This window comes from Magnusiomyces paraingens (assembly GCF_902498895.1).
Source record: "Magnusiomyces paraingens strain CBS 517.90 genome assembly, contig: contig5, whole genome shotgun sequence".
Taxonomy (NCBI): Eukaryota; Fungi; Ascomycota; class Dipodascomycetes; order Dipodascales; family Dipodascaceae; genus Magnusiomyces; species Magnusiomyces paraingens.
The window spans coordinates 236,579-263,098 of NW_022474071.1; the positions used below are offsets into that span (position 1 = coordinate 236,579).

Genomic DNA, 26,520 nt, shown 5'->3' on the forward strand with positions numbered 1-26,520 from the left:
ACTTTAAAGCCAGCCGTAGACAAAAAAGGCTGGGCTCAACCAGCTTTATGGAAGATTTTTAACAAATTTGTTAACAAAAAAAAAATTAAAAATAAAAAAAAAAAAAAAAAAAAAAAAAAAAAAAGAAATCAGTATATTGAATTTTCAATTTCTTATGGATATCATATGATGGTGGATTTAATAATCAAAAAAATAAAAAATAAAAAATAAAAAAATTAAAGGATACATTCTGATCAGAATGATGATATGCCATTCTTTATATATATTTTAATATAATTCTAATATAATTTTAATAATTTTAACTTCTCATCTGCACAAAAAGATTAAATTGATAAACCCTTTTTTGGTTTGTTTTAAATGTTTATTTGATTTTTTTTTTTTTCTTTTGACCAATATATATTTATATTTATATTTATATATTTATATATGTTCATAACAATCATCAAAATCCAAAGTTTACAATAAATATAATAATAATAATAATAATAATAATAATAATAATAATAATAATAATAATAATAATAATAATAATAATAATAATAATAATAATAATAATAATAATAATAATAATAAATTTAGGAACAAAATTCCTTTTTGGGTTACATGCGTGGCTTTTAATTTTTTTTTTTTTATTTTTTCCCTAAAACAGAAGCCCATTATTTGTTAATCAACCAAAGCATAAAAAAAAAATGAAAACCAGCCCAGCCCAGCCCAGCCAGATAGCCATCCAGCTGACTAGTCCAGCCAGTTGAAAACTGCGCTTCATAAGTTTCAGAATTCCTTTCTATTTTAAATATTTCTCAATTCCCACAAAAACTTGTAATCTTTCCTTTCTTTTCTCTTTTTTTTTTTTTTTTTTTTTTTTTCAAAACATCCTTTGATTCATCTTTTTATCCTCATCGACTTTTCCTGTAATTTTTTTTTTTTTTCAAAAAATCCTCATATCATCATTAATTCAATACCACCACTAATACCTACATTATGGACCTTGAAAAAGGATTGGAGCAGCAGCATGAAGAAGAAAAGCTGCACAAGAAAAAAAAACGCTTTGCATTTAACGGAAACATTCTCAAATTTAGCCAGGATCCAATCGAAATAGATGTAGCTCGTATCCAAAGTAAACTCAAATACAAATACATTCTTGTCTTCTTCCTCGCTCTTTGCATCATCCTCACCTCCATCAGCGTCTCGGGCTGCTCCAATTCCTCCAAGGGAAGTGCAAATAACTTCCTCATGCAACTCCGCTACGCTGCTTATGAACAACCACAACTCTCAGGGGACGGCATCGTCAACACTGACGCATACACTACTTGGAATTCCAACGTTGAAAATAAAACAGATATGACTGTACGCATAGGATATTTTGGTACCTGCACCCGTTCAACCCTACAAACATCCTCCACCGCCCACCACAACTGGTTCTGCACAAGAAACGTCACCCTACTCGCCTCAATCATAGATGTCCCCACACAGGACCCCTTCAACGTCATCTACCTCATGAATAATGTCCGCAACCATCACGTCTCCCCAGCCATTCTTATAGTAAGTGTCTGTATAAACTTTATTGCGCTCGTCTTCCTCCTCAGAGCTAGTCTCAAGCGGCCAAGCCTTTACTTTATCTCCACTGGCCTTACCGTATTTGCCTGCACCCTCGGGCTCATCGGCATGGTCTGGCAGCAAGCTTCAGTCGATACCGCAGTTAGCGTTGCAAGAAACCTTTCCAACAATTCCATTGTCGCTCACAGCGGCCGCATTCCTGCGGGTCTTGGTTGGACATCCATTTTCCTCTTGTTCTGCACTGCAATCGGTATCGTCTGTCTTGTGCTTTCGGAGAAACAGGCCCTTCTGCTCTATAACGACATTGGTGAGGATATTGGTGATCCTGAAGCTGCTCACCATATCCCAGAGGAGTTTTCCCCAGATCATTCTCCTCAACACCAGCACAATGCAAACCAATCATCCTCCCATTCGCATCACGAGCAACAGCAACAACAATTACAGCACCCACAAAGTTTGGTAACACATGAATCGTTGTCGATACCGGGGAACCTTCATTCCCATAGAGTTCCGTATCCTCTAGACGAAGGTATACCAAAAGCGTATTGAGAAAGAGAAGAACAAAAAAAAAAAAAAAAAAAAAAGGGGGTGAAAATAATCATCTTTATTTCCTTCTTCATCTTTTTCTTCTTCGTTCGCTTATGACCCGTTTCTTTTTTTCTTTTCTTTTCTTTTCGTTTAGTTCATGTATTTGTAAAGTAGTTTCCAGTGTAATTATAGTCTTTCTTTTCTTTTCTTTTCTTTTATTTTATTTTTTTTTTTTTTCAATCTTCCTAACGACTATCCAACCGTTTGCCGGATCATTTCAATCTAATCCAGACAAAAGTCTTATGCTGACATTTTTCTTTAAAGTTTCGTTCAATGCTTTTTTTTTTTTTTTTCCTCCCTAAAATATTCTGAGACTTAATGCTTTTCGCTACTTTGAATTATTTAGGGCATAGCGATGTATTCCCTAACTAGTAATAGCGGCTCAGTAGCGCCGCATTTCACAAAAAAAAAATATAAAAAAGATTTTTTTTTTATTTTTTTTTAGTCTTTGCAGCAATCATCATCATCAGGGTTCACACCTCGCTAATTCCTCAAATTCCCAAAGGGTTAGGGCTTATTATGTCTCAGAGATTTCCACGTGACTAACTTTGATGTTCACCTTTAGCAAGCATTTGTAGCCCAGACTTTTACAGAATGGAGGTTTTCAATTCTTCACGACATTTTGGTCTTAAAAACTTCAACATCAACCACCAAGCATATCTCATAATGCGTATTTTTAAATACAAGAATTTGCAAGATTTTATGCTAAAAAAAAAAAAAAAAAGGAAAAGTAACCAAGTAAATATTTCCATATATAAACCTTTCAAAATGTCTTTATTTTACATACAAACAATCAATTCCTAAATACTATTGTTAACTACACACCCATCTCATCAATGTCTTCTTCTCAGGAAACCCTGTTTGTGCCCGTGCCAAACAATCCCAAAAAACTAGGCTGGAGAAAATCTTTTACCAAACTTTTTCGCTACTGTTGTTCTTTTTCTTTGAAGAATAAGAAAAGTTTGCCCAGATACTCTAAGAATCTTAAAAATATAATTGAAATTGAATCACCTTACACTGGAACTACAACTCTTGTTGATGAAGAAAACGAAGACGAAGATGAAAAAAATGAAAGCTTTAATGATAGTGACAAATATAGTGAGAGTAATCAATATTTATTAGATAAAGAAGAACCTTACAATCATCTTGAAAATAATCAAGTAACCCCAATCAAAAGTATTGAGGAATACTCCACTGTAAGCACTTATGAAAACTCTTCCTCAACCCAAAGTGAGACCACTGAAATTACCGTTTGTGTATCCCCACCACTCCTGGCTCAACCAGTTCCTTTAACCTTACAACAATCCTCCACCCAACCCATCATCCCCTCAAATGAATGGATTGCCCCACTATCCTTAAACAAACCCCCCTTTGTCCCCCAGTTGTCTCCCATTGCCGAAGACATTGAAGAGGAAATGACTCGCTGGGACTGGCCTATGACCAAAATCCCCTTCCCACCCTTCTGCCATGACCAAACTAGCTCTTCCCCCCCACCCCCACCACTTGAATTTTGCTCCCCTCCTTTGCCTCTTGACTCGTTTAACATTCTCAACTGGTCAAGCACCCCCCAATCCCGCAACTACATCCAGTTAGCTGAAACAACCCTCGACAAGTATGCAGAGGTAACCATTCTCACCAAACGTGACGCTATCCCCATTCCAGAACTAGGACCAAGCTCCCGAAATCACTATGACTCTCTACGCCGTCAAGCAACCCACTCAATGTTGGTCTCGCGTGATGAAATGATATATGAAAAAACTTGCGACGTTGACCAATTTAGCGAGCTCGTTGACATTCGCCTTGCTGATGAGGCTCAGGAGTCTCCAGAAGGCGTAGCGACCCAGTCCTACATGCAACTTTCTCTTACCCTCGACAAGTTCAAAACACTCTTGGCCCGCGTACTCGAGGAATACACAGTCTACATCAAAACAACGGCCGACCTGGCTATCACAATCAAATGCGGGAAACTTAACATTGCCCAGCTAGAGCACCGCCAGGCATACCTTGTAGCATTGGCTGAAACTGGACCTGGTCCCTACCCAGGACTTGAGGGCCGAGATAGTTTGAGACGCATGACAATGAGGCGATCACTCATTTTGTCAGCTGCCGAGTATGGTGCACCTGCATTGCACGAATACAGTCGCCAATGTGCTGCCATTGAAAAACAGTTTGACTGGTACGGTAACCGTGCTTCCCAATGTCTTGACCTGTTGGACAAGATTCTAAAGTGTGGAATGGATGCATTGTGCAAAGACTCCAGTGAAGTACGAGAAGATCCCAATTTCATGTAAAATTTTAGTAGTAAGCTCAATAAAATTGCATTAAAATGATTTTTTTTTTTTTTCAAATAGCATTAATCAATATATTCATGGTGTAGCTTGACCATTAATCTGTATACTCATGGTGTAATGTACATTAACCAACAGATTCATGGTATAATTGATTTTAGAACTTGATATAAATACTCAAGTTCTCCCAAATTTAACTAGTCAAACCAAGCAACGAAAAAAACCCCCCCCCCCTAATTTAACAAACTTCTTTTACCTTCAGTGACTCCTGATGTCTGAGCTCAAGTCGATTCTAAAGAAAAAGCAAAAGTCGTTTAAAAAACACTTTTTCAAAAAAGAGCCAACCATAGACTCTGAATCTTACCAGCAAAGAATTGTTCGCTTTAATGAAATCAACCTTGTCACCGTAACCTTCTTCCCCAGCGAGGTTCCCCCACTCTGCTGGGAGCCCGATTACAAGGGGACTGAAGATGACGAGTATCTGGACGAGTTTATCACATATGAGGATCTCCGAGGTCGTGCTATTATCCGTTACAATACTAGGCATAATAGAAAAAATCTGGGAAGAGGCAGTATTGCAGAGTCCATCATCTTCCACTCTACAATGAAGCTCAATGCTGGAAAGTTTTCCTTATTGCATCCCATTAAGTCGTTTCGACAAAAATGGTCAAGACGCCATTTATTTGATTAAATGGAGTTCAAAATAGTGTATTAACAATGTATAAAAAAATGAATATATGATAAATGTAATTTTGAAAATAAAAAAAAAATAAAAAAAAGTTGAAAATAATGCTTCAAGGGAAATTTAGTGTTAATAATATGGCTTTAATGCAACAATATATTAACATCAAACGACAAACATGAGAAATAAATGCAAAGCCATGTACTTCTGGTATATAAATGCAAAGCAAAATCTTGAATAATGGTATCTTTAACATTTTTAAAAAAAAAAAAAAAAAAGCAACAATAACATAAAAAAAATAAAAAATGACTTACTCAAAGAGACTGCGCTATCCAAGGACTTTTAATAGTCAAAAATGCATCCATAAAAAACCTGTCAAAGCCCCAGCCACGGTATTAAAAAAATATATGGATATAACACCCAAAAAAATCAAACATCTCTTTTTTAAAAAAAATGAGATTCTCATGTACCATTTGGACCACCACCTACAGCATGCCCTGCCAAGTATTGTGCTTTATGACGAACCAAGCGACGATGACGATGAAGAAGAGAAGAAAAATCTGACCCCCAATCAGGATTTCTACCAACGCATGTCACAAATAACCCTGGACCGGTTTCTGGTTAAAAGCAGGTGCATAAAGGGTATCACTGAGCCATTGACATACCGTCAAGATCTTGCGCTAGAAATGAAAAACAGACGGAGTATAATATACGATAATCTTAGGTCCTCAATACAAGAATTCAATGAAAAATTGTCTAAATCCCTTGAAAGTATGTACTTCACCACTGACCCGAGCAAATGTCCAAAAACCACTGAAGAGAAAAAATGCAGGAAATGTGAGATGCATGAAAACCCCGAAAAAACAAAAGACCGAATAGAAGCAGCATACAGACAAGCATTAGATCTAGGGGTGCAAGCGCTTGTGCAGAATGCTACCAAAAAACAATGCAAGCTAGAGGTCAAAGAAGCTAGCAAGGTACAGCGAAAGCTAGAAAGCGTACAACGGCAAAAAATTTCTGCGTACTACCGGATGGACAAGGGCGACTGTTTGCGGCGTGGGCTGCTACGCAACATGATGGTGAAGAAGGTGAGACAACTAGGCCAAGAAGTGCTGGAAGAAAAATACAAAAAGTTGGACCGTGCAAGAGAGGCAGAGAAGGAAAAGTTTAGCAAGGCAAAGGAAGCGGATGATGAGCTTTATGATTTAAGTTGTTATGGGGGTTTCTAAAAAGAAAAACTAGGAGAATAATACCAAGGGAAGACGTTGCCATTATATGGCTTTGAAAATTCTGTATAATAGCTGTAATAATAATAATAATAATAATAATAATAATAATAAAATTTGTTTCCATTAATCAAAATAGAAGATGGAATTTAAGCATGAGGCGAGTAAAGTTTAAGAATTAAAGCCAAAACTTGGGAAAATTTTTTTTATTTTTATATTTATATTTATTTTTTGGTAATAGTGGATCAGAATGGTTTAAGGTTCATGATTCAATGAAGCTCATCATGCCTCAACTTTAAATACAAGTTGTTTTCCAGTTTTAAATATTGACAAGTGGTCATAGAAAACAAATGGGTATTAAAATATTAGTTGGACTAAGAAGTCGTAAAATAAAAAAAAAATTCGTTTAACAATTGACACTGAATGTCAATTGATAGGACATTTAGTTCAACTAGAATTTGTATCATAACAAAGGTCCAACCTGTGGGTATTGAAAATATTATTTTTTAAAGCAAATAATAGACTAAGTATAAAATAACTCAAATGAAAAAAAATTAAGGAGAAGAAAAAAAAGAAAAAAAAAAAGTAAACAAAGAACGTGGGAAAAAAAAAAATTTAAGACCTCAAAAACAATTTTAGATATTCAATTTGTCCTGATCAGCTTTTCATTAATTATAATTCTGTTTAGATTTAACAAACAAAAGAAATAAAAGAGGAGACAATAATTTATTGCGATATCAAAAATGAAAATCGCGTATTCAAATTTAGGAGGTTTCCAGTATAAAAAAAGAGAAAGAGAAAGAGAAAGAGAAAGAAATGTCATTATAATGAATTGAAAAAAAAAAAAAAAAAATTAATGATTTTCCCCCACAATCGATACTGTAAGAAAAAAAAAAAGGTAATTGAGAGCTCATTTTAAGTATTTCTTCACACCACATTTTTTCATGGATTAAAAGCATTTTTTTTGGAATGTCTAATAGTCATTTGAATTCTTGTTGTCCAAAATAATTCTTTCAAATAAGAAATTGTTCTTGTTGTCTTGTTGCATGGCATTTAATATAGCTTCATTGGGACAACTACATTATTAAATTTTTATTATAATTTTATTGTTTTTGTTCAATCAGTTAAATTAGTTAAATCATACGTAATCGCTGCAACTCCTTTGCTCGATACCACTTAATTTTAGGTATCATTAATGTCTACATGGGTTATAACGGATAAGATAAATAAGTTCTGTTTACTTTTTTTTTTTTTTTTTGCAAATAATCAATACAATCCACGTGATTTAGTAAGAATATTCTTACCATAATAATATAGATATAAATATATATTTGCAAAGTGTTTGTATAATGTGTATTGTTTGAAAAAAAAAAAAAAAGAAAAAATACCTACCATAAAGGTGAAAATACTAGAAATTCCCCGAGGAAACCAAATATATTATCTATCAAAGTTACAAACAATAAGCTACTAAAAAACGTGACTAGTCATAATGGTTTGGGTTTGCATTAATACTAAAAGTCATTTCTCAAGACCAAAAAAAAAAAAAAAATATTAATCGGTCCTTATAAAAAAAAATTATTTTAAAGTTTTGGTTTCGTTTTTATTTTATTTTTTTTTTTTAATTAAAAAAAATAACCTCTTAAGTTTAGCCTCTTCTAGGCTTACAAGAAATTTCCATTTAAGCATAATCGAATGAAGAGTGGCGTGCCTCAATTAAAGTACATTAATAGATTATCTATCTAAGATTGAAGTTATTGGCGCTTTAAGGCTCCGATGTACAGCACATACCCTGGTACTTCGGCACATTAACTAGACAAATAGTGCACAGTGCACAGTGATGGTTAAAATTATATACGCCTATAGGCTGATGATATATTGCTATCCCTTGTTTAGAAAAAAAAAATACGCCCATAGACGTATTGTTAACTAGCAAACAGTAAAGTTCGTCTAATAAGAAGGAGAAGGAATAGATATTTTATTTGGCAGGAGCATCATCTAACATAATTATGTTAATTATGTTAATTAAGTGATCACTTAACTCAATTATTATTATTACATTGACCTTTTCTTCTTTTCCCTCAATTTACTTTGTGACTCCATGTTGTTATATCCATATATTATCTAAAATCTTTCTCTGCAATCATCGACATAATATATTCCTCCTCCAGCTCTGAATCTATTAATGTAAACTTTAAAAAAAATTTATTAACCTCACTTTTGAAATATTGACTGTGGGGTGACATAAAGGAGAGAAAAAAAAAACTTCATCAACATTATAGTGAAGGCAGTCGTTTTTGAGTAATTTAGCAACACCGATATTAATATTAAAAACTGGCCACACTAACCTAGTACAGTAATAAGCAGAAGCTAAACCTAGACAAAAAAAAAAAACTATAAAATATGGACTACCTGGTTAACTCTGTAAATTCTGTGTGTCATCTTGGTTAAACCTCGTAGGACAAATATTTTCAAAAAAAATATATATATATATATATATATATATTTTAAAAAACAAGAACAATTGAATAAGGAATTTTTTTACAAATATTATTGTTGATTTATCAATTAAAGACCCAAATAAAAATTTAGGTTCTGGGCATGTCTCATATCGTTGATCCTTTTGAAGCACCTCAGATCGAGTCGCCTTTTTGGTCATGGTATAATGCGAAACAGTAATATTTTTTTTTTTGAAATCTGTTTAAGTTAACAAGAAAATTGGCTTGCTTCTATCACTTAATTAGAAATTTGCTATTTCTTGCTTACGTGCTCTCAAACTTTCATGGCATAACGGGAAACAGTAATATTTTTTTGAAATCTATTTAAGTTAACAATAAAATTGGCTTACTTCTATCACTTAATTAGAAATATGCTATTTCTTGCTTACGTGCTCTTAAAAAAAGTTAATATCAGTCACCTAGAGCAAGTTTTCCAAATAGTGAGATCGTAGGGATAGAGAAATTACGTATTTTAGCGGAAAACTAATTCCGCAAAACATTGTACTTGTAAAAACCTCCAAGGGCTATTTAAAAATGCCTTAGATTTGAAATAAGTTGAAATCAAATGCCGATATAATAGCTTGGTTTTGATACCCCCGGGAAAATTAAAATTGGGATAAGTCAGAAATTTTAAAGATTGTTTTAGTCCTGTACTAGTTCATGGACTTAACCATGTTATCATAGCTAGTGAAAAGGATTTAATAACGGTCATTTTTTCCAATATGAAACTAATGACAACTAGAAGTTTTTTTTTAAAATATTTTTAATAACCGGATAGCAAAATAATTCTAATCATGCCAATAAACAGAAATAAGCTTAATTTTTTTTTCGTTAACGTTAAATTACGTTGACACGGAAAGATTTTTCAATAGGTTTTGGTGGGGAGTTAATAATAAACTAATTAGTTCAAGGAGCATCGTTTGCTAACAATTTAACTTTGAAAAGTGAAAATTTATTTAAGTAACTGGATAGGTAGATAGATAGATACAATATTGCAATAATATATATGTGACAATATTAAAATATTAAAATATTAAAATATTAAAAGATTAAAAGATTAAAGAAAAAAAATTTTAAAAGTGCAAAAATAAGTAAAAAAAATAATTTATCCGTCGGATTTTTTGCCATTTCTAGAATACCAAGATCCTCTTAAAAGAAGAAAAAAGAAAGAAAAAAAAACTGACCTTTAACCATAACATCAAACAAAATTATAAATATGTGTAGAACGTAAGTGATATTGTACTACATAAAAAAAATAACTTAAGTTAACTTTTTGTACATCGGTTTGGACCTTCTTGAGGAATCAGATTTTTAAAATTGTACGAATGCGCCTCAGTTCTATTTCGTTAAAATCTGGTTTCTAGAATTAAAAATTAGATCTTAATATAGATGTTATAAACCCCGATGAGCTTATTAATTAATCGTTATAGGCGGATCTGTCCATATTTTTTTTAGATTTTGGTGAAAACTTGTTTTATTCTTCTTATCCATATTAATTATGATTAGCTCGTAACACCATTTTTTCAAATTTTTAGTCAAAAAGTTTCTTCAAAGTTAATTTTGTGCTTTTAGTCTATATGATTCATATGAATCCATATCACGTCTCCGTCGGAAAGATGCCTTGTTTAATTGTTACGGATGTTAGTAAATATTGTCACAACAACAAAAAAAATTTTTTGGCTTAACCTATGCGAACATCAACAACAAAAAAAAATATGGATTAACCTATATGTACCTTAAAAACAGAAGTTAATATCAAAATTTCGGGCCAATCCACTCAGTTACTTCTTAAGATAAAATTGAAGAAAATGCTAAGGCAGTTCCACCTAGCTAATGATAACATTATTATGTAATATTAATACTGTGAAAATAAGCCTACTACAATGTAACTTTATATAGAATAAAAACAAAGCTAAATAAAAAAATATAAAATTAATGGAGGAAAAATGAAAATTAAATGATTTTCGAATATTAATAAAGTGATTCATTAAAGGCTGATTGCTTACATTATCACAATTAAAAAACAAAAACAAAAACAAAAAAAAATTGTGTGAGAAATTAGAAAAGATGTTGTAGGTGAATATTCCTATCAATTGGCCATTGAAAGAAAAACAAAGAAGAAAACGTTAGCCGTACCAAAATTTACAAGTAAAGGATGCAGATTTTATTCTATTTATGTCTCATTAGATAAACGATTATCGTTTGGTAAATGCCTAAGGCATTTACCAAAAAAAAAAAATGTTGGTATGATTTTTATAAACTAATTGTTTACAAGAGATGGTTAACAAAACCAGAACAATATTAATAGCAAAATATTGATGGTGGTATGTTTTTCGAAATAGGCATAGTACACCTCATTATTATGAAACAAAGTACACTTTGGATAAGGGCGCCCATTTATATGGAATATTTGCCGCTAATTGGGTATCAGGTTGCTTAGGGAGCCACTGAAATTATGGTTATTAAATTTTTAGTTTGTGTTTTAAATCAATAAAGTCAAGAAGTCACTGGAAGGCTGGTGTTCCGATGGCTTGGATGCGACTATTTTCACTATTAACTAGAGGGAAAGTTATATTCAAAATGACTAGCTGATAGATCCAGTCATTTTTATCCCTCAAGTTGGTTAAGAAATTCATAGCCTGCTGAATGAATACATAATAAGGTTATGGCGGAAACGGTTTTCAGCTAGAATGGATATGACTATGTGAACGGAAAAAAAGAAACTAACGAGAAAGTTAAAGATTTCGGTGGAACGTTTAGGTATCGATATGCCTATGAATAAGTGTCAGTTCCGAAGTTAATGGAAATATATGAAGTAATTGGAAAAAATATAATGAATGGAATGTCAGGTGTATATGTGATAACCCTAACCTTCATAGTGTTAGGGTTGAAGTGCCACTAAGGGGAAAATAAATATCCATAACATGAGGTGATGACGATGAAAAATTGTCGACATATGCAATATATCAAAACAACTAATTAAAATGATTACCTGTCAACTAATAATTTCCAATAGTAATATTTGAATGGGATTTAAAAAAAAAAAAAAAAAAAAAAATAGCATTCGTCTAGTAACAAATAATTTTCATTCTGTTATGTATCGAGTAACAAGGTGCTCTAAGTGAAGGTTGGGATTAAAGTGATAAAAGTTATAAATGCCGCCCTCAATTGGAGAAATCTATTTTTTTTCTTATTTATTTTTATTGTATTTTTATTTTTTATTTTTTAATTTTATTTTCTTTTTTTTTTTTCTTTTTTTTTTTTTCCATTTTTTGCTTTTTTTGTTTTGCTTTGTTATTTTAATCCAAATTGGGATTAACCTGGTACATAAAATTTCTTTTTTAAATAAATAAACTAAGCGTTTGACAAGAGATTGATTTGCCAATAGTGGCAAAAAAAAATTGTAAAAAAAGACTTTTTTTTTTATTTCTGCATGTAAAGGTAGTAAACCAATCATTACGTATTATTAGACTGAACAGGTAATAATTTTTAATGACTAGTTTTTTGTAATTAAAAAACGACGACGTCTTAAGGAAATTACCATTTACCGCCTGAGAAATAAACAAAATAATACATGATTATATAACCTTCTACATTTACGATTTTGAAAAAATAAAAATAAAAATTGTTGTAAAATTAATAATTGCTCTTAACTGAGTTTGGAATAAATAATGTAGAATTGCCAAAATAAACTTACTAAACTGCTTATAAAGTTCATTGAAGACTTCAAAATTTAACAATATAAAGAAAAGCTTTGATTTTTTTTTAATTAATTAGCTTTAGTTGTTCTTGCGTTATCGTTGTAGTATAATTGCTTTTTTATGCACTTGGCTTACATTTCTTAGACATTTAAGCTGAGTCTGAACAATTGTTTGTTAAAAAAAAAAATTAAATCTAGGGTTAAATATGGTGGTTATTTAGGAAATATAAACTTAAAATATCTTTCTACTTCATATTAATGAATTTTTTTTTTTTCAAGTAACCAAAATAAACATTAATCTAGTTTAATTCCTAATTTTATAAAGTGACAAACACAGTTTTGAATAACAGGAAAATCACTTGTCGTCAAATTAAAATAACTTGTAAACCGTCTTTATTGTAATTGTTTCTGGTGAGTCGAGGTTATTTGAAAGTAGTCTATTTAATTTACATCAACATTCAATTATGGCTTCCAGTAACAATCTACCTACTCTAGTCATAAAATTCCTAATTATGACAAAAGTATTTTGCTCCAAAGTAACTTTAATTTTGTCCTTCATATACTTCAACACACACTCTTGCTCCCCCTTTTTTTGTTTCTTCCAGCAAATTAAGGGATAATGGAAAATATAAAAATTTTTTTTGTGGGTCCATCAGTTGCTGTCAATATTGTTTTGGAAATGAAAGGGTGAACTTCAACTGTCGGGAAATTAAGCAAAGGAGGCATCGTAACGTTCAAGTTTAAAAAAAAAAAACCTTTACAAGGACTTTGTTCATTAAGTGGCTAGTTTGTTGGTTAAAATAAATCTGAAGTTCGTGATTCACTTTACCTGGAATTGATTTACTAAACTGGCTACTCCAGTAGTCACTAATATGGTTACCACACCATGATTCCTGCCCACCTGTCATGATTCCAACAATTGATACAAGACGATCGATAATTCTTTTGAATTTGATCAACAAAAAAAATTTAACTGAAATATCTTAGAGGTATCAAATATTGAAGCTACACTGATATTTCACAAAACCTTATTCGTTTTGTTGTGATCATAAACTCTATTCATTTAAACTGTGTAATCATGATAAAAGTCAAAGGAATTTCAAAAGAATGCGCTTGAATGCAAGCAAATTTTTGCGCTCCTCGACAAACTGTAACAACCTCTACATGATTTAAAAATTTCACTCCAGTGTAACTTGCCAAAACGAAACCAAAACCGCTTGTAAGTTTTGAAAATATTGTATGACAATACCACGAGTTATCACAATTACACAACAAAAAATTGTTAAGATGGTTCTTGGACAACTTGGCAAAAATATCAAAACCTGAGCAAGAAACCTCTCCAATTCCAAGTTTCCTTAAATTAATTCTTTAATATAAAATCTCATAACTATTGCTATACTTTTAAGTCTATTGAAATAAAGCTTATGTAACAGGATCAAGAAAGAAAGCGATTATAAAGCTTACAATATCTCTGAACACAGAAATATTAGTAGCTTCATGATAATATCCTTTATTTGTCTGGTAAGAATAACCTGTGGTTCTGCATAATTCATTGCAGCTATGTTCCCTAAAATTGCCAGGTTGGTTTTTATCTTCGACAAAGGATAACAACAGATATATGTTAACACAGAAATCCATTATTGGACTCCAGATATCTGATTCATCAATTTTCTTTTGTCTTTGACCAAGACTTAGTCAGGTAAACTGAAGAAAATGAAATGAAATAAAATAAAATAAAGGAAAGAGGAAACGGGCTAGCAATGCATGCTTAGACTAATTAGTCAAATAATTGACACAATACTGGGCATAAACCATAGAGCTCAATTATAATAATATAATGAATTGGAAAACAACCATTTAACTCGCTTTCAAGATATTAGCAATCAAAATGGAAAATTAAAAAAAAAAAAACAATTATTGAAAAATAAAGATTCAAAACTTCAAAACTTCCCCACTCATATCCACTAAAAACTATGAGACCTATTTTCCTAGATATAAAATGATAGTTTTAGTAACTCTAATATACCTTTGCAATTACAATAATTCATTCAGATTTGAAATTATTTTTTTTCTCGACCATTAACTCAACTATCAAACTCTTTAATATTAGATCTAATGTTCAAAACATTGTATAGAACATCATTAGTAATAAGTTACAGCTTGAATGCATATTTATATATGTTTCTTTCTGTTTTCACAAAAGCCATTGAAATTGTAAATTTTATGATTTTTTCTCTTCAGATACAGCCAATAGTGCTGTTAGCAAAATACTAGGTTTTTTTAGGCTTCACAGCTTGTTCAAGAAAAAATAGTTACTAGGCTTCAAGGTTTTCAAAGTATATTGATGATCATAAACTTTTAATATAACCATCTAATATGCTATTGGATTAAAAATTGATCATTATTATCTGCAATATCTAGTTAGTGATAACTCAATGTACTGTGTGAAATGAATTTATGAACTGCCCGAATAAATTAAATAAATAACTGTCGAGTTCTCGGTATAATATGACTTTAATAATGATAGTGATAAATAATAAAAGTGATTTATTGAATAATAAGTAATAGTCTATATATGATTAGTATCCCGGGACCATCAGCCTAGATCATTCCTCTTACCTTTGATCTTAAGAATACTTTGTTATCTCTTCAGTATCCTATTCTTGTGTAATGCTGATGGTTCTGGTGATGCTTCTAGGTTTGTGGTTATATTGCCACCTGGCCAATGTAACCCTAACCACTCAGGTCACGGGGCCCAGAGGCCCCCCGTGACAATAACTGAAAAAATTTATTATGTAAAATACTAAATTGTTTGTAGATAAAATAAATAAAGGATACTGGGTATACGGCTAAACAACAAGGAAACAAATATTGTCGCAAAAAGAAATTTACATCACGTCCAAACTAATAACCTTAATCTATACCTATACTTATCCCTATCGATAGATATCCCAAAAAAACATTGTCATATTGCCTAAGACCAATGTATCAAAAATTGTTGTAAAAAATTTATCCTATATGAAATTAATGAAATCCTAAATTCTTTTTTTTAAGCACTTAATATCCCAGATTCTTCTCAAGAAAAATACCATAATGAGAAGTCAAAAACTACCAATTAAAGTAGAAGAGACAATCCAAAAATGTTGGCTATTACAAGAGAATTTTAATAGGACACTGTTAAAATTTAATATGAGTAAAAATCCAAATTTCCCATAGTAAATTTAATGTTGCATAAAAAAAAGAATTTGAGCCGCATACTTGATATTTTAAGCTCCTATTTGGGTCAAAAACTTTAAATTTCAGGAATATGATTGGCTTATTTACAAAAATTTCGACAAAAAGGGAAATATTTCTATCACGATGTTTTAATTTTAACAGTGGGACCTGTATTAATAATAATATGTGACAATAACAATAATTATTATTAGTTTATACTAAAAATAATATCCGCAATTTATTGCCTTTGTTTTGGGAAACGTGCATATCTCCCATAAACAAGCCTAATAATGGACTCTTTTAAAATATGTTTGCGATTAATATATAAGTTTGGGAATACCCCCCTCAAAAAAAAAACAATATAGCTTACAATCATCGATACTTTATTTTATTACACCTTAACCTTATTTATTAACAAATTTTTTTGAAAAGAAATCAGGAAAGGAGGAATTTAAAATAAATTCTTTACTTCTTTCAATTATTATATTTAGTCTTAAAATAATTATCTATCACAAGGTATGAGTTAAACCCGACTTTTTTTTAATGATTTAATGAATTCTAAAACGGAAACAGAAAAGAATAGGGACTAAGTTATAAGGTGATATTTATTATACCACAAGCAGTAAGTAGATGTCAAATAAATCTACGAAGTTCCATTACTAACGAGAAGTTTAGCAATGCGAATTAGTGCATTATTTATTCCAATATTTGGAATTGCAGCAGTGTCTGCCACTTGTGTTATAAGCACAACTGTTTGTGAAAATGCTTGTAACAACGCCAATACCCTTATTGATAATTATTATTATAGCTTTAGTGTCTTCTCATCAGGTTATACATGCGATCCAACACATACAGTTACTATAGACTCGAATGCAGTAGACATGGGGGGGACACTTCTATCAGCTGTCACTGCTTGCCGCTATTGTGTTACAAATGGCTTCGTAACGGCAAGCGATTATATTTATTACGAAGGTTGGATGAATAATTGTTACACCGCTAATGAGGCTTCAATTCCTGATAGCTTTAATACCCAGTGTATTTGTGACGTTGGTAATACTGACAGTAGTAATTGCGAAACCATGTGTGGTACTGCCCAAGATTATTCGCTAAATTTGATAAGTTTGGTCGCTTGTGGAGTTATCGATAATGTTGTTAAAAGAAATGTGGTTGGCTGTGTATTATGTGGAAATCTTGCGACGTCTGCTAACAATTACTGTGGAAATCTGGTTACTGCGCTTTTGTGCGTTGTCGGTGGTTTATTATCTATCGTTGGAAATCTTTTAACCGTAATTGGGCAGTTGTTGACTGATGTCTTAACAGTTGTCACAGGATTATTGGCGGATTGCAACTTAGACGCTGTAAATTTGTGTTCAATAGAATCTTGTACATTAGAAGGATTAGATTCAGACACATGTAACGCATACTGTTCAACTACTCAAACATGGATAACAGGGAACGAATTAAGCGGAAAAACTTGCAGCGATCTGTCTATGGGAGCGAAACAAGTAATTGGAGGATGTTTAATGTGTGGTTCAATAATTGGGTATGCAACTCCTAACAGCGTGCAGGTTGATCTGGGAACAATATTACCAACAGCGTGTATACAAGAAGTACAAGATGCTGCTTGTAATGGAAATTATGTTGAATCGTTATCTGAATCATCGGAAGATGCAGTATCAGAAGCAGAAGAATCATCAGAGGAAGCTGCAGATGACGCATCCTCTTCTTCCGAAGCAGCTGCTGATGAAGCTTCCTCATCTTCTGAGGATGCTGCTGATGATAAGGCCTCTTCTTCTTCCGAAGCTGCTGCTGATGAAGCTTCTTCTTCATCTGAGGATGCTGCTGATGATAAGGCCTCTTCTTCGTCAGAAGCTGCTGCTGATGAAGCTTCATCTTCATCTGAGGATGCACTTGATAAGGCCTCTTCTTCTTCCGAAGCAGCTGCTGATGAAGCTTCATCTTCATCTGAGGATGCTCTTGATAAGGCTTCTTCTTCTTCCGAAGCTGCTGCTGATGAAGCATCTTCTTCATCTGAGGATGCTCTTGATAAGGCCTCGTCTTCTTCCGAAGCTGCTGCTGATGAAGCTTCATCTTCATCTGAGGATGCTCTTGATAAGGCCTCTTCTTCTTCCGAAGCTGCTGCTGATGAAGCATCTTCTTCATCTGAGGATGCTCTTGATAAGGCCTCTTCTTCTTCCGAAGCTGCTGCTGATGAAGCTTCATCTTCATCTGAGGATGCTCTTGACAAGGCCTCGTCTTCTTCCGAAGCAGCTGCTGATGAAGCTTCATCTTCATCTGAAAATGCTCTTGACAAGGCCTCTTCTTCTTCCGAAGCTGCTGCTGATGAAGCATCTTCTTCATCTGAGGATGCTCTTGATAAGGCCTCTTCTTCGTCTGAAGCTGCTGCTGATGAAGCTTCATCTTCATCTGAGAATGCTTTTGATAAGGCCTCTTCTTCTTCCGAAGCTGCTGCTGATGAAGCATCTTCTTCATCTGAGGATGCTCTTGATAAGGCCTCTTCTTCTTCCGAAGCTGCTGCTGATGAAGCTTCATCTTCATCTGAAAATGCTCTTGATAAGGCCTCTTCTTCTTCCGAAGCTGCTGCTGATGAAGCATCTTCTTCATCTGAGGATGCTCTTGATAAGGCCTCGTCTTCTTCCGAAGCTGCTGCTGATGAAGCTTCATCTTCATCTGAAAATGCTCTTGATAAGGCTTCTTCTTCTTCCGAAGCTGCTGCTGATGAAGCATCTTCTTCATCTGAGGAAGCTCTTGATAAGGCCTCTTCTTCTTCCGAAGCTGCTGCTGATGAAGCATCTTCTTCATCTGAGGATGCACTTGATAAGGCCTCTTCTTCTTCCGAAGCTGCTGCTGATGAAGCTTCATCTTCATCTGAGGATGCACTTGACAAGGCCTCGTCTTCTTCCGAAGCTGCTGCTGATGAAGCTTCATCTTCATCTGAGGATGCTCTTGATAAGGCCTCTTCTTCTTCCGAAGCTGCTGCTGATGAAGCTTCATCTTCATCTGAGGATGCTCTTGATAAGGCCTCGTCTTCTTCCGAAGCTGCTGCTGATGAAGCTTCATCTTCATCTGAGGATGCTCTTGATAAGGCCTCTTCTTCTTCCGAAGCTGCTGCTGATGAAGCTTCATCTTCATCTGAGGATGCTCTTGATAAGGCTTCTTCTTCTTCCGAAGCTGCTGCTGATGAAGCATCTTCTTCATCTGAGGATGCTCTTGATAAGGCCTCGTCTTCTTCCGAAGCAGCTGCTGATGAAGCTTCATCTTCATCTGAAAATGCTCTTGACAAGGCCTCTTCTTCTTCCGAAGCTGCTGCTGATGAAGCTTCATCTTCATCTGAGGATGCTCTTGATAAGGCCTCTTCTTCTTCCGAAGCTGCTGCTGATGAAGCTTCATCTTCATCTGAGGATGCTCTTGATAAGGCCTCTTCTTCGTCAGAAGCTGCTGCTGATGAAGCTTCATCTTCATCTGAGGATGCACTTGATAAGGCTTCTTCTTCTTCCGAAGCTGCTGCTGATGAAGCTTCATCTTCATCTGAAAATGCACTTGACAAGGCCTCTTCTTCTTCCGAAGCTGCTGCTGATGAAGCATCTTCTTCATCCGAGGATGCTCTTGATAAGGCCTCTTCTTCTTCCGAAGCTGCTGCTGATGAAGCTTCATCTTCATCTGAGGATGCTCTTGATAAGGCTTCTTCTTCTTCCGAAGCTGCTGCTGATGAAGCATCTTCTTCATCTGAGGATGCACTTGATAAGGCCTCTTCTTCTTCCGAAGCAGCTGCTGATGAAGCTTCATCTTCATCTGAGGATGCTCTTGATAAGGCTTCTTCTTCTTCCGAAGCTGCTGCTGATGAAGCTTCATCTTCATCTGAGGATGCTCTTGATAAGGCCTCGTCTTCTTCCGAAGCTGCTGCTGATGAAGCTTCATCTTCATCTGAGGATGCTCTTGACAAGGCCTCTTCTTCATCCGAAGCTGCTGCTGATGAAGCTTCATCTTCATCTGAGGATGCTCTTGATAAGGCCTCTTCTTCTTCCGAAGCTGCTGCTGATGAAGCTTCATCTTCATCTGAGGATGCTCTTGATAAGGCCTCTTCTTCTTCCGAAGCTGCTGCTGATGAAGCATCTTCTTCATCTGAGGATGCTCTTGATAAGGCCTCGTCTTCTTCCGAAGCTGCTGCTGATGAAGCTTCATCTTCATCTGAGGATGCTCTTGATAAGGCCTCTTCTTCTTCCGAAGCTGCTGCTGATGAAGCTTCATCTTCATCTGAGGATGCTCTTGATAAGGCCTCGTCTTCATCCGAAGCTGCTGCTGATGAAGCATCTTCTTCATCCGAGGATGCTCTTGATAAGGCCTCTTCTTCGTCTGAAGCTGCTGCTGATGAAGCATCTTCTTCATCTGAAAATGCTCTTGATAAGGCTTCTTCTTCTTCCGAAGCTGCTGCTGATGAAGCATCTTCTTCATCTGAGGATGCACTTGATAAGGCCTCTTCTTCTTCCGAAGCTGCTGCTGATGAAGCTTCATCTTCATCCGAGGATGCTCTTGATAAGGCCTCTTCTTCGTCTGAAGCTGCTGCTGATGAAGCATCTTCTTCATCTGAGGATGCTCTTGATAAGGCCTCTTCTTCGTCTGAAGCTGCTGCTGATGAAGCTTCATCTTCATCTGAAAATGCATTGACAAGGCCTCGTCTTCTTCCGAAGCTGCTGCTGATGAAGCTTCATCTTCATCTGAGGATGCTCTTGATAAGGCCTCTTCTTCTTCCGAAGCTGCTGCTGATGAAGCTTCATCTTCATCTGAGGATGCTCTTGACAAGGCCTCGTCTTCTTCCGAAGCAGCTGCTGATGAAGCTTCATCTTCATCTGAAAATGCTCTTGACAAGGCCTCTTCTTCTTCCGAAGCTGCTGCTGATGAAGCATCTTCTTCATCTGAGGATGCTCTTGATAAGGCCTCTTCTTCTTCCGAAGCAGCTGCTGATGAAGCTTCATCTTCATCTGAGGATGCTCTTGATAAGGCTTCTTCTTCTTCCGAAGCTGCTGCTGATGAAGCTTCATCTTCATCTGAGGATGCTCTTGATAAGGCCTCTTCTTCTTCCGAAGCTGCTGCTGATGAAGCTTCATCTTCATCTGAGGATGCTCTTGATAAGGCCTCTTCTTCTTCCGAAGCTGCTGCTGATGAAGCTTCATCTTCATCTGAGGATGCTCTTGATAAGGCCTCTTCTTCTTCCAGAAGCTGCTGCTGATGAAGCTTCATCTTCATCTGAGGATGCTCTTGACAAGGCCTCGTCTTCTTCCAGAAGCTGCTGCTGATGAAGCTTCATCTTCATCTGAGGATGCACTTGACAAGGCCTCTTCTTCTTCCGAAGCTGCTGCTGATGAAGCATCTTCTTCATCTGAGGATGCTCTTGATAAGGCCTCTTCTTCTTCCGAAGCAGCTGCTGATGAAGCTTCATCTTCATCTGAGGATGCTCTTGATAAGGCTTCTTCTTCTTCCGAAGCTGCTGCTGATGAAGCTTCATCTTCATCTGAGGATGCTCTTGATAAGGCCTCTTCTTCTTCCGAAGCTGCTGCTGATGAAGCTTCATCTTCATCTGAAAATGCTCTTGATAAGGCCTCTTCTTCTTCCAGAAGCTGCTGCTGATGAAGCATCTTCTTCATCTGAGGATGCACTTGACAAGGCCTCGTCTTCTTCCGAAGCTGCTGCTGATGAAGCTTCATCTTCATCTGAGGATGCACTTGACAAGGCCTCGTCTTCTTCCGAAGCTGCTGCTGATGAAGCTTCATCTTCATCTGAGGATGCTCTTGATAAGGCCTCTTCTTCTTCCGAAGCTGCTGCTGATGAAGCTTCATCTTCATCTGAAAATGCTCTTGATAAGGCCTCTTCTTCTTCCGAAGCTGCTGCTGATGAAGCATCTTCTTCATCTGAGGATGCACTTGATAAGGCCTCTTCTTCTTCCAGAAGCTGCTGCTGATGAAGCATCATCTTCATCTGAAAATGCTCTTGATAAGGCCTCTTCTTCTTCCAGAAGCTGCTGCTGATGAAGCTTCATCTTCATCCGAGGATGCTCTTGACAAGGCTTCTTCTTCTTCCGAAGCTGCTGCTGATGAAGCATCTTCTTCATCTGAGGATGCTCTTGATAAGGCCTCTTCTTCTTCCGAAGCTGCTGCTGATGAAGCTTCATCTTCATCTGAGGATGCTCTTGATAAGGCTTCTTCTTCTTCCGAAGCTGCTGCTGATGAAGCATCTTCTTCATCTGAGGATGCTCTTGATAAGGCCTCTTCTTCTTCCGAAGCTGCTGCTGATGAAGCATCTTCTTCATCTGAGGATGCACTTGATAAGGCCTCGTCTTCTTCCGAAGCTGCTGCTGATGAAGCTTCATCTTCATCTGAGGATGCACTTGACAAGGCCTCGTCTTCTTCCGAAGCTGCTGCTGATGAAGCTTCATCTTCATCTGAGGATGCTCTTGACAAGGCCTCTTCTTCATCTGAGGCTGCTGCTGATGAAGCTTCATCTTCATCTGAGGATGCACTTGATAAGGCCTCTTCTTCGTCTGAAGCTGCTGCTGATGAAGCTTCATCTTCATCTGAGGATGCTCTTGATAAGGCCTCTTCTTCTTCCGAAGCTGCTGCTGATGAAGCTTCATCTTCATCTGAGGATGCTCTTGATAAGGCCTCTTCTTCTTCCGAAGCTGCTGCTGATGAAGCTTCATCTTCATCTGAGAATGCTCTTGATAAGGCCTCTTCTTCTTCCGAAGCTGCTGCTGATGAAGCTTCATCTTCATCTGAAAATGCACTTGACAAGGCCTCTTCTTCTTCCGAAGCTGCTGCTGATGAAGCATCTTCTTCATCCGAGGATGCTCTTGATAAGGCCTCTTCTTCTTCCGAAGCTGCTGCTGATGAAGCTTCATCTTCATCTGAGGATGCTCTTGATAAGGCTTCTTCTTCTTCCGAAGCTGCTGCTGATGAAGCATCTTCTTCATCTGAGGATGCACTTGATAAGGCCTCTTCTTCTTCCGAAGCAGCTGCTGATGAAGCTTCATCTTCATCTGAGGATGCTCTTGATAAAGGCTTCTTCTTCTTCGAAGCTGCTGCTGATGAAGCTTCATCTTCATCTGAGGATGCTCTTGATAAGGCCTCGTCTTCTTCCGAAGCTGCTGCTGATGAAGCTTCATCTTCATCTGAGGATGCTCTTGACAAGGCCTCTTCTTCATCCGAAGCTGCTGCTGATGAAGCTTCATCTTCATCTGAGGATGCTCTTGATAAGGCCTCTTCTTCTTCCGAAGCTGCTGCTGATGAAGCTTCATCTTCATCTGAGGATGCTCTTGATAAGGCCTCTTCTTCTTCCGAAGCTGCTGCTGATGAAGCATCTTCTTCATCTGAGGATGCTCTTGATAAGGCCTCGTCTTCTTCCGAAGCTGCTGCTGATGAAGCTTCATCTTCATCTGAGGATGCTCTTGATAAGGCCTCTTCTTCTTCCGAAGCTGCTGCTGATGAAGCTTCATCTTCATCTGAGGATGCTCTTGATAAGGCCTCGTCTTCATCCGAAGCTGCTGCTGATGAAGCATCTTCTTCATCCGAGGATGCTCTTGATAAGGCCTCTTCTTCGTCTGAAGCTGCTGCTGATGAAGCATCTTCTTCATCTGAAAATGCTCTTGATAAGGCTTCTTCTTCTTCCGAAGCTGCTGCTGATGAAGCATCTTCTTCATCTGAGGATGCACTTGATAAGGCCTCTTCTTCTTCCGAAGCTGCTGCTGATGAAGCTTCATCTTCATCCGAGGATGCTCTTGATAAGGCCTCTTCTTCGTCTGAAGCTGCTGCTGATGAAGCATCTTCTTCATCTGAGGATGCTCTTGATAAGGCCTCTTCTTCGTCTGAAGCTGCTGCTGATGAAGCTTCATCTTCATCTGAAAATGCACTTGACAAGGCCTCGTCTTCTTCCGAAGCTGCTGCTGATGAAGCTTCATCTTCATCTGAGGATGCTCTTGATAAGGCCTCTTCTTCTTCCGAAGCTGCTGCTGATGAAGCTTCATCTTCATCTGAGGATGCTCTTGACAAGGCCTCGTCTTCTTCCGAAGCAGCTGCTGATGAAGCTTCATCTTCATCTGAAAATGCTCTTGACAAGGCCTCTTCTTCTTCCGAAGCTGCTGCTGATGAAGCATCTTCTTCATCTGAGGATGCTCTTGATAAGGCCTCTTCTTCTTCCGAAGCAGCTGCTGATGAAGCTTCATCTTCATCTGAGGATGCTCTTGATAAGGCTTCTTCTTCTTCCGAAGCTGCTGCTGATGAAGCTTCATCTTCATCTGAGGATGCTCTTGATAAGGCCTCTTCTTCTTCCGAAGCTGCTGCTGATGAAGCTTCATCTTCATCTGAGGATGCTCTTGATAAGGCCTCTTCTTCTTCCGAAGCTGCTGCTGATGAAGCTTCATCTTCATCTGAGGATGCTCTTGATAAGGCCTCTTCTTCTTCCGAAGCTGCTGCTGATGAAGCTTCATCTTCATCTGAGGATGCTCTTGACAAGGCCTCGTCTTCTTCCGAAGCTGCTGCTGATGAAGCTTCATCTTCATCTGAGGATGCACTTGACAAGGCCTCTTCTTCTTCCGAAGCTGCTGCTGATGAAGCATCTTCTTCATCTGAGGATGCTCTTGATAAGGCCTCTTCTTCTTCCGAAGCAGCTGCTGATGAAGCTTCATCTTCATCTGAGGATGCTCTTGATAAGGCTTCTTCTTCTTCCGAAGCTGCTGCTGATGAAGCTTCATCTTCATCTGAGGATGCTCTTGATAAGGCCTCTTCTTCTTCCGAAGCTGCTGCTGATGAAGCTTCATCTTCATCTGAAAATGCTCTTGATAAGGCCTCTTCTTCTTCCGAAGCTGCTGCTGATGAAGCATCTTCTTCATCTGAGGATGCACTTGACAAGGCCTCGTCTTCTTCCGAAGCTGCTGCTGATGAAGCTTCATCTTCATCTGAGGATGCACTTGACAAGGCCTCGTCTTCTTCCGAAGCTGCTGCTGATGAAGCTTCATCTTCATCTGAGGATGCTCTTGATAAGGCCTCTTCTTCTTCCGAAGCTGCTGCTGATGAAGCTTCATCTTCATCTGAAAATGCTCTTGATAAGGCCTCTTCTTCTTCCGAAGCTGCTGCTGATGAAGCATCTTCTTCATCTGAGGATGCACTTGATAAGGCCTCTTCTTCTTCCGAAGCTGCTGCTGATGAAGCATCATCTTCATCTGAAAATGCTCTTGATAAGGCCTCTTCTTCTTCCGAAGCTGCTGCTGATGAAGCTTCATCTTCATCCGAGGATGCTCTTGACAAGGCTTCTTCTTCTTCCGAAGCTGCTGCTGATGAAGCATCTTCTTCATCTGAGGATGCTCTTGATAAGGCCTCTTCTTCTTCCGAAGCTGCTGCTGATGAAGCTTCATCTTCATCTGAGGATGCTCTTGATAAGGCTTCTTCTTCTTCCGAAGCTGCTGCTGATGAAGCATCTTCTTCATCTGAGGATGCTCTTGATAAGGCCTCTTCTTCTTCCGAAGCTGCTGCTGATGAAGCATCTTCTTCATCTGAGGATGCACTTGATAAGGCCTCGTCTTCTTCCGAAGCTGCTGCTGATGAAGCTTCATCTTCATCTGAGGATGCACTTGACAAGGCCTCGTCTTCTTCCGAAGCTGCTGCTGATGAAGCTTCATCTTCATCTGAGGATGCTCTTGACAAGGCCTCTTCTTCATCTGAGGCTGCTGCTGATGAAGCTTCATCTTCATCTGAGGATGCACTTGATAAGGCCTCTTCTTCGTCTGAAGCTGCTGCTGATGAAGCTTCATCTTCATCTGAGGATGCTCTTGATAAGGCCTCTTCTTCTTCCGAAGCTGCTGCTGATGAAGCTTCATCTTCATCTGAGGATGCTCTTGATAAGGCCTCTTCTTCTTCCGAAGCTGCTGCTGATGAAGCTTCATCTTCATCTGAGAATGCTCTTGATAAGGCCTCTTCTTCTTCCGAAGCTGCTGCTGATGAAGCATCTTCTTCATCTGAGGATGCTCTTGATAAGGCCTCTTCTTCTTCCGAAGCTGCTGCTGATGAAGCTTCATCTTCATCTGAGGATGCTCTTGATAAGGCTTCTTCTTCTTCCGAAGCTGCTGCTGATGAAGCTTCATCTTCATCTGAAAATGCACTTGACAAGGCCTCTTCTTCTTCCGAAGCTGCTGCTGATGAAGCTTCATCTTCATCTGAGGATGCTCTTGATAAGGCCTCTTCTTCTTCCGAAGCTGCTGCTGATGAAGCTTCATCTTCATCTGAGGATGCTCTTGATAAGGCCTCTTCTTCTTCCGAAGCTGCTGCTGATGAAGCTTCATCTTCATCTGAGGATGCTCTTGATAAGGCCTCTTCTTCTTCCGAAGCTGCTGCTGATGAAGCTTCATCTTCATCTGAGGATGCTCTTGACAAGGCCTCGTCTTCTTCCGAAGCTGCTGCTGATGAAGCTTCATCTTCATCTGAGGATGCACTTGACAAGGCCTCTTCTTCTTCCGAAGCTGCTGCTGATGAAGCTTCATCTTCATCTGAGGATGCTCTTGATAAGGCCTCTTCTTCTTCCGAAGCTGCTGCTGATGAAGCTTCATCTTCATCTGAGGATGCTCTTGATAAGGCCTCTTCTTCTTCCGAAGCTGCTGCTGATGAAGCTTCATCTTCATCTGAGGATGCTCTTGATAAGGCCTCTTCTTCTTCCAGAAGCTGCTGCTGATGAAGCTTCATCTTCATCTGAGGATGCTCTTGACAAG

The 26,520-nt window shown here is 37.0% G+C and overlaps 7 protein-coding genes across 7 annotated transcripts; all 7 read left to right on the plus strand.

Annotated features, from left to right (window-relative positions):
- Positions 1-981: 981 nt before the first annotated feature.
- SAPINGB_P005737 (uncharacterized protein) lies at positions 982-2,106 on the plus strand (the record flags this gene model as incomplete). Its single annotated transcript, XM_032000451.1, has 1 exon — positions 982-2,106. The coding sequence occupies one exon, from the start codon at positions 982-984 to the stop codon at positions 2,104-2,106; it is 1,125 nt and encodes a 374-aa protein (XP_031856342.1).
- An 875-nt stretch (positions 2,107-2,981) lies between these two features.
- On the plus strand, positions 2,982-4,436 carry SAPINGB_P005738 (uncharacterized protein; the record flags this gene model as incomplete). Its single annotated transcript, XM_032000452.1, has 1 exon — positions 2,982-4,436. The coding sequence occupies one exon, from the start codon at positions 2,982-2,984 to the stop codon at positions 4,434-4,436; it is 1,455 nt and encodes a 484-aa protein (XP_031856343.1).
- Positions 4,437-4,704: 268 nt separating this feature from the next.
- SAPINGB_P005739 (uncharacterized protein) lies at positions 4,705-5,124 on the plus strand (the record flags this gene model as incomplete). Its single annotated transcript, XM_032000453.1, has 1 exon — positions 4,705-5,124. The coding sequence occupies one exon, from the start codon at positions 4,705-4,707 to the stop codon at positions 5,122-5,124; it is 420 nt and encodes a 139-aa protein (XP_031856344.1).
- A 455-nt stretch (positions 5,125-5,579) lies between these two features.
- On the plus strand, positions 5,580-6,344 carry SAPINGB_P005740 (uncharacterized protein; the record flags this gene model as incomplete). The annotated part of the gene is made up of 1 exon (XM_032000454.1): positions 5,580-6,344. The coding sequence occupies one exon, from the start codon at positions 5,580-5,582 to the stop codon at positions 6,342-6,344; it is 765 nt and encodes a 254-aa protein (XP_031856345.1).
- A 10,085-nt stretch (positions 6,345-16,429) lies between these two features.
- Positions 16,430-21,000, plus strand: SAPINGB_P005741 (uncharacterized protein; the record flags this gene model as incomplete). Its single annotated transcript, XM_032000455.1, has 2 exons — positions 16,430-20,447; positions 20,528-21,000. 2 exons carry the CDS (start codon positions 16,430-16,432, stop codon positions 20,998-21,000), a joined length of 4,491 nt encoding a protein of 1,496 aa, XP_031856346.1.
- Positions 21,001-21,354: 354 nt separating this feature from the next.
- On the plus strand, positions 21,355-21,729 carry SAPINGB_P005742 (uncharacterized protein; the record flags this gene model as incomplete). The annotated part of the gene is made up of 1 exon (XM_032000456.1): positions 21,355-21,729. The coding sequence occupies one exon, from the start codon at positions 21,355-21,357 to the stop codon at positions 21,727-21,729; it is 375 nt and encodes a 124-aa protein (XP_031856347.1).
- A 23-nt stretch (positions 21,730-21,752) lies between these two features.
- On the plus strand, positions 21,753-26,483 carry SAPINGB_P005743 (uncharacterized protein; the record flags this gene model as incomplete). Its single annotated transcript, XM_032000457.1, has 1 exon — positions 21,753-26,483. The coding sequence occupies one exon, from the start codon at positions 21,753-21,755 to the stop codon at positions 26,481-26,483; it is 4,731 nt and encodes a 1,576-aa protein (XP_031856348.1).
- Between the last annotated feature and the right edge of the window lie 37 nt (positions 26,484-26,520).